Source organism: Pyrus communis, chromosome 7, assembly GCF_963583255.1.
Source record: "Pyrus communis chromosome 7, drPyrComm1.1, whole genome shotgun sequence".
Taxonomy (NCBI): Eukaryota; Viridiplantae; Streptophyta; class Magnoliopsida; order Rosales; family Rosaceae; genus Pyrus; species Pyrus communis.
This window is the reverse complement of record NC_084809.1, coordinates 5,803,639-5,816,598: the sequence shown is the minus strand read 5'-3', so window position 1 is coordinate 5,816,598 and position 12,960 is coordinate 5,803,639. Positions and strand designations below refer to the sequence as shown.

The window sequence follows — 12,960 nt, the reverse complement described above, 5'->3', positions numbered from 1 at the left end:
ATTTTCAGCTTGTAATTGGATTCCCATAACTAATTCAAACAAAAAGTGTACGGAGTGAGCTAGTGGAAGAGAACAAGACGAAGAAAAAAGCAATCCGTTGTCCGTATTAGGGATAAAATTACTTATTGCCCTCAAACATTTGCCATGTTACCAAAATGGATAAAAATTTGAATGAAAAATTCCAAGATCTAACATCAGAAGGGAAATTGGCTAATTGTAAATGTTTAGAGGATAATCGGCTAAAATTAAAATTTATGAGGGAAACTAGTAACTCCTTACAAGTTATGGGAGGAAATTAACAAATACCTCTAGTTTAAATTATAAGGTGGGGGCATCAAACTTGGTGCAGAGCCAACTGGTTAAATTCAAATCTGTAACTACCATAATCTTTCAAAAGTTCCAAAAATTAATGGCCTAACTGTCTTGAACAATAATTTGGTTGCAGTTGCAACTTAAAGCAGAAATGAATTAGTAATTTATTCGATGGTTGAACGATCACCTACTTTTCTGATTTGCGCCTTTAACTTATATATGCAACATAAAACTAGAAACCCAAGTAATTATCGTGAACAAGTAAACCACAAATTTTGGCTTTTGATGGCGAACATATAATGAATCAACTGAACAAATTTGCAGACTTGAAGTTAGTACTAACTCAACAAACAGTAGTACAATGATGGTATGGTGATTAAATACTAACCCAATAGATAGATATATATAGATACAATTAGTGTGTATATATATATATATATATATATATATACACACACATATCAATGTTGATCCTCTGGAATGCTCTCTAAAGTTGGCCTCCAGCAACTACTACTGCTTATGCTTTCATCATCACTACTTGTTCCATTAATTTCAGACACCCTAGTTCCTCTGGATTTGACAGCATTCAACAATTCCTCCAAAGATGAGTGGTTTGAATCTTTCTTATAATTCAGCAGCTGTTTCAGCTCCTCCTGTGTGACAACCAGTCTAATCCTCACAGCCCCACCAGTTTTAGAATCACCACCATCAACTCTTTTACCACTGTTTTGATGATCTTCTTGTAAATTAAACCTCACAGACTTCTTCTCCTGCTTCAAATTCGAAGGCACTGGCATTGCTGTTTTTCTGGCTTCTAGGGTTTCTGCTTCTTTTGCTGCCTCATGCTTCTCATAATCTTGTGATGCAATCTTGTTATTATTTCTCAAACAATTTCCCATAGCTGAGATTTTCTAGAAAAAATGGAGTATTACTTGAGAGAGAGAGAGAGAGAGAGAGAGAGAGAGAGGGGGGGGGGGGGGGGAGAGAGACGTGGTAGGGGTTATAAAAAAGTGTTTGCATTAGTATATATAGATGGAGAACCGGAGAAGGGCGAAACAAAAGCACATGAGGTTGCGTTTGTTGCGCCGAATATTTTGAAGGAAAAAGTGGGATTAACATTTAATTATTGCTTGAGAACAACACTACACTTCCTCACATAAATTAATTAAGCGATTCTCGATTTCTTATATTTCTAGTATTGTGAAAAATATTCTACCATACTGCGGCATATGTGATTGTTTTATGTGATTAGCGTAACCGTTTATTAACTGAGTTTTTTATTTCTAGTTCTGGTCAACCAGAAGCACAATTCAAAAGTATCTGCATTAATATAATGGTCTTTCTATTCGATTAAGATTCCTTTTGATCCGTCCAATATATATGCATGCGTGTTTGGCTTAAACTTAGATAAATTAATACTAATTATAGTTTAATTAATTAAGTTCCCCTAAATCACTGCCAAATACAAGGTACAGCCACTGTAGATGACACCAGATGATACTTAATTAAAATTTGTTGTTAATGGTAGGTTTTATTTCTACATATGTGCTGGATTCTATGCAATTTACATACTCCCAATAGAGGGTATCAATCAGAATTAAGTACGTGACGAAGTTGGTACAATCCAGCTCCGATCATTTCTGTTCTATTCCTAATCCTATTATCTAGCTAGCTACTTATTTGGATGACAATGAGATGATCCGATAAACGATTAATCATACAAACCGATAGTACTCAATTCATGCATGTAAAATATTCATATTCCATCATGATCCAATTACCAGTAAGTGACCCCAATTATAAGAGAAGGATTAATATGGCAGCGTACACTGTTGCGATGACTTTTCGTGCCAATAATTCAACAACACGTGTAAATTTATTCATTTAGTAGGATTTTGAGTTATTCGTCCAGCACACCATGACGACAGTATATTTTTATCAAGAAGTTGTTCTCTAATTATAGATGCAAGCTACACAGATAGGCTTCACCAAATTTTAACTATCTTTTATATTACAATATTAAGCATACATAGATGTAGGAACCGTCCACATTTATAAGTTGATCGATCATATAACGAATTAAAGTGTCATATGAGCTCATGCCATCAGCTAGAACAGTGCTTTTGTATATTTGCGTTTTATGATGAACTGGTTTTTGCTTATAGGACTATTATACTGATGACGCGCAGAGAACAGACTTGATGGAATTGTTGCTTGGACAGATCATACTCCTAAAACAACAGGTATAAGATGCTTTAGTTATCATATTATAATTAGGTGTGCGCTTCAAATTCACAGTAAAACAACTTAAATATTTATCTGACAATATGAGTCTGATATAATATTACTCAGTCTGTGATGTTTGGTATTTAAACTAGTATATACGTAGGTTTCGACGCATTGGATTTATAGATATCATCAATAGATGGTGAGGATTTACAATTTGACATCATCCAAATTTATGTAGCAAACAACAAAAGTTTGACAAGTGAACATTTTCTGATTATCAACAAGTAAAATACAAGTCAAAGCAGCAATTAGTAACATATACGTGTCTGCAAACTAATGTGTTGGACAGCTATATCACGTAATTGGTTGTAAAGGGTGGTCGGGTGGGGTTCACCGCATGTGATGGAGATGCTCTGCATGGTGAGGTGGGTTCACTGCATATCATGTGAATTCTGAAAACCGATATTTTCAACTTCATTCTCTGCATTGCATTGCGTATACCACGATTTCAGGGGGGTCGTTGAAATTAAACTTGAATTATGTATTTACACAGACACACACACATAGGAGAGGGTTTTACGCGTTAAAAGTGTCTTTGGAAACATATCTCACATGGATCAGATATTTATGTTCATTGTTTTATTGATTTCTTTACGAAATATTGGAGCCTTGTTACGCGTATGCAGATGTGGATGGTGGTTTCAACTTTCCTATTCATATTGTTATCATACATGATATATAATGGGAGACAACTACCTTTCACAAGGGCACAAAGCCCCAAATTTGGAAGGATCATGAACAGTGGGTTGACCAATGTGACATTGACTCTCTTAGTTCACATTTTTTTACCAAGTATTCTAGCACCGAAAAGTATAGGGTTTCAGGTGTGAGGGTGAAATCCAAAGACAACAAAAAAAACGTGTGAGGGTAAATATGCTCATAAACAAGTAATTAGTTATAACTTAAATTCGTTTAACCATTATTGTAGGATCCCGAGTCTTTATATTTATCATCTGACATGTGACATGTGACAACATCGATATTTTGGCGTTCCATGATACAAGGGTTAGCGTGTCAAAGTGTTAGAAGAATGCATGGTATGACATGCTAACCCTCACATTGTGGCATGCCAAAACATCCATGTTGGGCCTGACATGACAAGTGTGACGAATTGTCGGCATAATGTATGTCATAGCATGCCATGCATTCTGTTGACAATTTGCGAGGCTTGTTATGGTGTGCCACGATATGAGGGTTAGTGTGTCAAGACATGTCATGCCCTGCATTATGGCGACAACTCGTGAGGCCTGTTATGACATGCATTTTTTTAACAGTTTGCTTACTATTTCGGAATAATTAAAAAAGAAAAAAAATCTAGGAGGGAGTAGGCCCCAGGGCCTTTTTTATTTTATTTTAATAAATTAGTACAAAATAGGACATTAGTCATATATAAATGTGTTCATACCGGTAAGAACACGTTCATTAGTAGAGCTGAAAATTTACACGCATTCTTACCGGTAAGAACACGTTCATTATGGAGCTGAATATTTACATGCATTCTTACCGCTAACAACCTTTGTAAATTTTCAGCTCAATTAGTGAACATGTTCTTATAAGAACTAGTCATATATAATTGCCTACTATGTTGTAGTAATTTTAAAAAAAAAAAAATTTAAGGCTAGAGGGTCTACACTTTCCTAGATCTTTTTTTTTTACATGCATTTTGCCAACACTTTGCCTACCATTTCGGAATTATTTAGACGTGAGGCTAGTGTCGGGGCTAACAATGATGTTTTTGCGTGCCATGATATGAGAGTTAGCCTGTCAAAGTGTTAGAAAAATGCATGACATGACACGCTAACCCTCGTATAGTGGCACTCCAAAACTTGTTGTTGGCCCCAACATGACAAGTGTTGCAAATTGTTGGCAGAATGCATGTCATGACACGCCATGCATTATGTCAACCATTCGCGAGGCTTGTTATGAGGTGCCACGATGCAAGGGTTAACGTGTCAAGACAAGTCATGGCGACACTAACTGCAATACCCTGAAAAATTTAAAATATATGATTATGTGAAAATTTTTTTGAAGGTGAAATGCCCTTATTTGGTTAAGCTAATTTTATGAGGACGTATTTTATCCTCGCATATTTTATCGTATTTCTTGACATATCTGGATAGAAGACGATTCCACGAGCTCGTAGGTGAAAGCCGTTTGCGAGTTCGGATTATAACGGTATGCTTACGGACATTTGAAGTTGTTTTACTAAACTATAGTTTTAATTTAAGTGATATGCTATCCATACACCCCTTTTTACTTCTCACACACCCTTATTAATTTCTATCTGTTGATCTTTTTCAATTCATCCAATTTGATGGCCGGAAACTTGAAAGGTTTGGGAGAAGTAAAAAGGGGTGTGTGGATATCACACCCCTTAATTTAATTAAACTCCCACTAGGTGGGAGTGAGAACCAATCAAGGGCTTGGATTCGGCCCAATCAATTAAAGGGGTTATGAGACCAATCAGATTATGAGAAGGGAGGCATGAACCAATCAGAAAAAAGAAAAAAAAAACAAAAAAGGAGGGAAATGAGAGAAGGAGGGGGAAGAACAGGGTCACCCTTCAACCCTCGCCTTTGACTCGTTTCCTCCATAATTTTCAATGGTTTTCCATGAATTGGACCAAGCTACCACTCCCAAACATCATATAGCCCTTCTCTCTTCCTTTTCCACCCCATATTTAGAAGAAAATTGTTGTAAATGGGTGGAGAATCGTTGGTGGGTGCGACAGGTTCGTGCGAGAAATCCCAAAATCCTGAAGCTATTCCCACCAATTACCACCACCATTAGACTCCCCATGAGGCCTTGAACAAAGCCCAAGCCTTGGTTGGGGCGGTGGAGCACTGGAGGTGGCAGATTGAGGTCACCCAATTTCTAGGGTTCCGACGGTTCGTGGCCAAATTAAGGTATTTTCAGGATGAATTAGACCTCGGCCCATGTATGAAAAATGTTCCTCTCCTTGAGTTGTACATTCTTGAAAAATTTGGTAATTTTTGAAAATAGTTGAAATTTTTCGACGAGTCGGGACAGCCGACCACCACGCACAGTGGCACGTGCGGCGGTGCGTGGCCAGTGAGCCAACGCTACCATTTTATGCGTATTTCGATATACTGAAACCATATTTGATATGCATTTGGTATGACTCACTTGTTTGAACCTAGTTAGTGATTGTTAGTCACTTGAATGATTTTCAGAAATGAGTTAGAAATTGAAATTGTGAACTACGAATGGCTTGATCCCTTTGTAGGGTACGTTGGCAATCTAATAAGAAGGTTAGATGAAGCCATAATAAAATAACTGAGATTTAATCTTTTCTTGGAAATTGTCTAAGAAAATGAATTTGGTGATCATCTTCCGAAATAAATTTTGGGCCTATCTTAGTTTTTGCTTCCAAATATAAATTTTCGGGTCGTTACACTAACACTCACGTCCTGACACGCCAACATTTAACCAACACTTTGCCTACTATTTCGGAATAATTTAATACATGTCACGACATCCTAATCCAATAACATTCCCATCAAAATGCATGCCATGACTTGTCATCGCATATCAACATCGATGTGTTGGCGTGACACGATGCGAGGGTTAACATGTCAAAGTGTTAGAAAAATGCATGGCATGACACGGTAACCCTTGCATCGTGGTATGCCAAAACATTGATGTTGGCCCCAACATGACAAGCGTTGCAAATTGTCAGCAGAATGCATGTTATGACACGTCATGCATTATATCGACAATTCGCGAAGCTTATTATGGCGTGACATGATGGGAGAGTTAGCGTGTCAAGACATGTGACATGTCATTGCATGCCAACAACGATGCTTTGGCATGCCACGATGCGAGGGTTAACGTGTCGAGACAAGTCATGGCTTGTCAAGACATGTCATGCCCTGCATTCTGATGATAACTCATGAGGCTTGTCATGACATGTATTTTTCTAACACTTTACCTACTATTTCGGAATAATTGAAAAAAAAAAAGATCTAGGAAATAGTAGATCCCGAGGCCTAAAATTATTTTTTTAGAAATTAGTACAAAATAGGACGCTAATCATATATGAACGTGTTCTTACTGGTAAGAACACGTTCATTATTAGAGCTGAAAATTTACAAAAATTCTTACCAGTAAAAACGCTTGTAAATATTCAGCTCACATATTGAACGTGTTTAAATTAACTCATGTAATCGAATGGAATCCAATCCTCCCACGACAGGTTTGAATTAAATCCCCTTCGTACCATATCGTTTCCTTTTCTTTGCCGTCTCCTACACCCTTCTATCTCGATGTCTTCTCCACTTTATGTAAAATCACAAAGCACTTGTCATCAAAGTGCTTGCTATGGCTGTGTAGTTTTATTGTGCAACATCCAACTATCTATTGTCTTCCATCATAAAAATATAACAAGCTCCGTAATTTGATGGGTGTGTGAAGGGACATACAAATAACTTTCTTAACCTAAATTGTTTTGGGGTAATGACTAACGTTAGTAAGGGCTGATTTGGTATTGCTATGCTTTGGAAAAAAGCTGCTTCTGCTGTGTTATGAGAATAAGCAGCTATGAAATAAAGCAGCAGAGTGTTTGGTAAACTTTTTGTAAAAGTGCTTTTGGAAAAAAAAGCAGTATGATAATGTTTAGTAAACTTTTATGTAAAACAGCTATGACTGTGTGAAATAACGAAAAATGGTATAATACTATAATATTATTATGATATTTTATTTAATATTATTATTTTTATGTGAGGATTTTGTGTGGCCGTGGGGCCCACACCCCATTTCTCTTATCCCTGTGTCTTCTTTTCCCTCTACACTCTCGAACTCTCTCGAAAACTCTCAGCTCTCTCTCTTTCTCTCTGCACTCTCTCCTCCACCGAGACAACCCCACACACAAACATTCGATCTCAGACCATCTCACCTTAGCTCTCTCTCTCTCTACACTCTTTCTTCCTCCTGCTCGGAATCCTTGGAATCAACCGTCTGAGCTTGAGCTGAGTGAATGTATCGGTGAAATGGAGAAATGGGTTTTGGGAAATTAGGGTTCTTGATGGGTTTGGAGCCGCCATAGCTTAGTGGACGAAACGACGTCAGAGGCTGGGTCTGTTTTCCTCTGATTTCTGTTCAGGACTTTCTCCGCCAACTCCCACTCGATCAGGTCTAGGTAAACGGCGTCGTCAAGGACCTGGTCGGCGAGCTTCGCCCAGTCCTCGAAGTCGCGAGCGCAGAGATTTTTGGAGACCCACTTGAGGTAGGCTGAAGGGAGGGTGCCCAGCATCTTGCCCTTGTATTTTCCGAAGTCAATGACTCTGTCTCTGGCAGGCGACGGTGTTGAGGAGGATATAGAAGGTGGTTTGGGGGGTTTTGTGGGTTTGAAGGAGCAGGAGAGGCAGAGAGGGTGCAGAGAGGTGTGGGAGAGTGGTGAGTTTGACGGAGGAGTATGGAGGCGGAAGAGAGAGCTTAAGGTAGGATTGCCAGAAACTTTCATTAAAGGGTCACTGTTCACCCGTGTTTTAGAGGTTTGCATAGAAGTTGAAAAGCCAGCTTTTCAAAGCTGCATTTTGGCTTTTTTTCATCCAAAACTGTGAAAAAAAGCTGAAGCTGGAAGTTTACCAAACACAAAAATGACCCCTAGCTTTTTTTTATATCAGTTTTTTTTCAAAATCACCTCAACCCCAAATCATACCTGAATCTTACCATTTATCTCTTCCCCTGCGATTGAGTCAAAGAACAAGATTTGATAAAATAAAATAAAAACAATCGAAGAACAATATTTTTTGTGTGTATTTATATCTATTTAATTATCAAGAACGCTCATTTCGTAACTATTATATATCTCTTTGAAATTTTCAGTCAAAAGGAAAATTGACGATTAGTTCTTGGAATTGAATTGTTAACTGAAATAAATAATTGTAGTCTTTCAACCAGTTGGCATTGTGCGTCGAAAGAAAAGTGGAAAAGAAGGACAAAGAGAAGACTCGCACAGAAATGTATTAGTGCTAAGGTGCAAAATGTGTGACGTGGGAGGATTAAATTCGTTAGATTACATGAATGATCAAGACTTGTAAGTAAGAGGTTTTAGATTCGATTCTCGCCAGAAGCAACGTTGAAGCATATTATTATGACAAATCTATTGTAAGGCTTAGCCCACTATCCTACCCCTTAGGGTAGATACTACCTTTAAAAAAATAAAAAATAAAAACTAAATTTTACATTCTCTAGGTATGTGGCGATCCTCAAAATGGATTATGGGGTTGCATTTTTCACACATTACACCTTTGATGTTTTGAATTCTTATGCATTCTAATTATTTGACCTCCCAAGCCTTTCATTATATCTATAACATGATAGACTTTAGACTAGTTCTGGGCTAACGTGTAAACAATATTTTCATCACATGAGCAAAAGGATAATACTTCCCTTCCCTATATGTTTAATACTATTTTAGAACTTCTATGTGCAATTGAGAAAATTGAAGCATCATGATTCATTTTATCCGCAAAAGGTAGTACTTCCCTTATTTCAAATAAGAATGAAAACTCTCATTTCTCTCTAATGTGATATCATTTCACCTTGTAAATGTCATAATCCCAACTTTTATTCTTCTTATCATAAATCTAAATATAATATTTATAAAAATTCATTCGACTTGAAAGTTGTTTAGACTTGCATCTTCATGGGGAATTGTTAATTTCTTTGATTCATATGATGACTATACTATTTTCAAATTAAATGAATGTTTCTATGCATGATGATAAGAGAATGAACGATTTTGATTATGAAGTTTGCACAGTTAAATGACATCACATTAGTAGAGAAAGGGAAAAGTCCCACTAAAGATAATATATCCCTCATTCCTAATAAGGAGAAAATTCCTCATTCCCCACTAACGCGACCGTAAAACATTATCATTCATTCTATTTACATCCTCATCTAAAATGACATGAAAATTTTATTTAATTTGAAGACCTTGTAGTTATTCATAGATTTCGAATAAATCGGTAGTTTAATCACCTCAAACTTGTTGACTGTATAATATCCCCAAAAAATCCTTCTTCCTTGTACAATGTAAGTAGCCCTAAAAAGGAAGGAGATACTCTAATTTGCTTGCATCCGACGGCTCTCTCTCCTTTTCTGACCGGCATCCGACGGGTCAAAAGCCGCCATGCCGCACCTAAACGCAACACAACTCGACACACACAAGCAACTGCTCACGTGCCAATCGTAAAGCCTTGGGCTTCCAGCACGTGATCATCCCTGACATTCACCGCAACACGTGCCTTCCTCCGTCACACGTGCGAACTGTGCCATGGCTGGAGAGAGAGGCTGAACTCCATTTCTCTCTCTCTCTCTCTCGTCACACTCTCACCCCGCTTCCCATTTCTTCTTCCTCTACCAATTTCACCTGCTTTCAACCTCTACCAGTATTTGTATAAACGTTGAAAGTTTCATACTTTCTGTTGCTGCTTCTCTGTCAGCATTTATACTGGGCATTTTTTGAGTTGTACCGGTCCTACCAAGTGATTGGTGTTCCCTTTTAGGTGTTTTTTTTTTGGGTGGGGTTTTATTTCAGCATGTAAATTTTTTAGTTGGTATGTTGGAGTAAAGTTTATGGGTACATTGGTATATTATGGTTTCTGCAGATTAGATTATTGTTTATCTTATTTGTTTCCAATTGGATTGGCAATTTGGCATGTTAATTGTTTATCTTATTTGTTTGAAGTTTGAGGACTGCTCATGTATTAGACCTGTCTTCTTGTTGATGACTGAGTTGGGTTTTCTACTTATGAGTTCTGTTAACGTGTTTGCACGTGTATACGAGTCCCATTGTGACCCGGTTATAGCTCCTGATGTTGCAACCGGTGTAAACCCTCAGCCTTTTCTTCCTTTATTAGCCCCTTCACCATTGACGCCATTCACGAATAACAGCGTCCCAGCATTATCAGGTACGAGGAGCAATGTCAAGAATACTTCTTGTGAATTACCATGTGATAGGACTAGTCGTTCTCTAAGAAGATAAAGTCCGGCGAGTTTATCTATCAATTAGAAGTTGAAAGCATCCTACATTGTCCAAGTTCTAGTAGTTTTAATTAGGTTGCACACTTGAAGTTTGAATGGTTCACTTAGTGCAGAAATCCATTAGAAGATGCTTAACAAATAGGCACCTTTATGTCATGGAAAATGTGGAGAAGCACATGATGGTTCGTTATATGTTTCAGGACTCTACATTAAAATTTTCAGTGGCTGTAAATATGGTGAGCATAACAGCAACTGACTGCTGGGCTTTCTTCGCACCCTTATTGGCCTGATGTAGTTTGTTGTCCTCAATTTGACGCCACCTTAGCGGCTCTTATAGGACACTCAAGTAAATCCTCTGGGATGCTCTCTTTGAATGCAACTCATGCAAAACACTGCCTCTCAGATGTTGAGAAGATCCTAGAGGGTCAAGGAGCAAACGAGAATATTCAAAAGACTTGCTCAATTCGACCAGAAAACCTTACTGCAGCCTCTTGCCCTGTTACAGAGGTTGATATGTTTGAGAGCACTGTGGATTCTTCAAAACTAGTTGATGCTTGTAAAAACGTTGATCCCGTCAATGAGTGTTGTGATCAAGTTTGCCAAAATGCCATATTAGATGCTGCCAGAACAATTGCTGCGTTTGGTATGCCAAATTCGGAAGGGGTCCACGGGTTGCCTGAGCACTCAACTAGGATTGATGATTGTAAGACTCTTAGAGGACTTTCAAGTTGCAAAGTAAATAAATGTCAGCACACAAATAACTTAAGGACCCTTTTATTTCAGAGTTATCAATCATATGTTGACTTATAGATCTTCAATGTTTTTGTTGCGTATGGTTCAGTGTGTCCTCTGGTTTCCCCCAACATGACAAATGTTGTGAAAGAATGTGCAAATGCGATAAGCAATGAGACAGCATGCTGCAATGCAATGGATAGTTATGTTTCCCGGTTGCAAGAACAGAGCTTCATTACAAACTTGCAGGCCTTGAATTGTGCAGCATCACTTGGAGAAAAGTTGCTGAAAGCTAATGTGTCCAATGTTTATAATCTATGTCGTATAAACCTCAAGGACTTCTCTCTTCAAGGTCAGTGTTGTTATATCTGATTGGATGAACGAATACCGTATATAATCTTCTTTCAGTTCTTCATTTTGGCGAAAACTGATACTGATTAGCATATTCTTTTCCGATTTATTGTTCGTGGGGGTGGATTTTACTAATTGGATGCACCAGTTGGTTCACAGGTACTTCTTAATATATCATAGAAACATACAATTGGCCTCGCTTTGCCTCGACTCTGTAGGTTGACAACTTGCAACTTTACTCTCATTTTCTCCCTTATTCTCCTATACCGTGACAGTAATAATGGTTTCTTCTGTGTTGTGGGACTTGAAGAAGGAAATGTAAGAATTCGGAATACTTGCTTACTAATTTACTAAAATTAGAAGCACAAACTTATATGACAGAAGCTTTGAATGATTAGCCGATGCCACATCAGCTGATTTACTTTTGATCAAACGTTAACAAACCATTAGCTAAGCTAACAAGAATTATCGTATGCTTGTATCTGTACTAATGATACAATGAGGATGAGCTTGAGATAATTTTGACGTATCATATAAAAATAGTGAAAGTGTATCAGACTAACAATCTCTGTTTGTAGTATCATCTGTGTCCGTTCTTTTCATATGGTTAATATGAACAAATACTTAAGCATGTCGTTCTCAATGAATCTGCTATTCTTCGCTCACAAATTTTTCTCTTAAGAATTCTTATCTTTCGTTCTAGCTTTTTACTATCCAATGTATTCGCTGCTCTAAAATTGTGTGTTTTCCGTTTATACTGTCAGTAGAGTATGGCTGCCTTCTGCCGAGCTTGCCTTTGGATGCGACTTATGATAAAACTTCGCGAATCAGCTTCGTTTGTGATCTTAACGACAACGTTGCGGCTCCATGGCCGTCTTTGTCTTCTGAATCTCCATCATCTTGCAAGAAAAGTAAGCGAGAAATGTGTTAAGCTCTGCATTTTTTAGTTGAATTTAGTATCCTATGCTTCCTATGGTTTATTCCAGCCACACGTTTTGCACTGCTTTTCATTTGACTTGTTCAAAACTTGGTGGGGTTGCAAGGACTTTCCAATTGGCTTTTTGTGTGTAATTATATATTCCTCTGGGTTGATCTGGACAGCCAACGTGGTTAGCAATCATAACCCATAGCATTTAAAATATTACTTTTAGACTTTTAGTAGTGTAATGTGATGCAAAAGAGAAACTTGTTCACTGCTTTTAAATTTTAGAAAGTCCAACACAATATGAACACCTACTATGCCATGATAAACTTGATTTCCAA

The 12,960-nt window shown here is 37.7% G+C and overlaps 1 protein-coding gene and 1 pseudogene across 1 annotated transcript; one reads left to right on the top strand and one right to left on the bottom strand.

Annotated features, from left to right (window-relative positions):
• Positions 1-773: 773 nt before the first annotated feature.
• Positions 774-1,211, bottom strand: LOC137740418 (uncharacterized). The gene has a single exon (XM_068480292.1). The coding sequence runs from the start codon at positions 1,209-1,211 to the stop codon at positions 774-776; it is 438 nt and encodes a 145-aa protein (XP_068336393.1).
• Positions 1,212-7,898: 6,687 nt separating this feature from the next.
• On the top strand, positions 7,899-12,628 carry LOC137740416 (uncharacterized GPI-anchored protein At1g61900-like; annotated as a pseudogene).
• Positions 12,629-12,960: the final 332 nt, after the last annotated feature.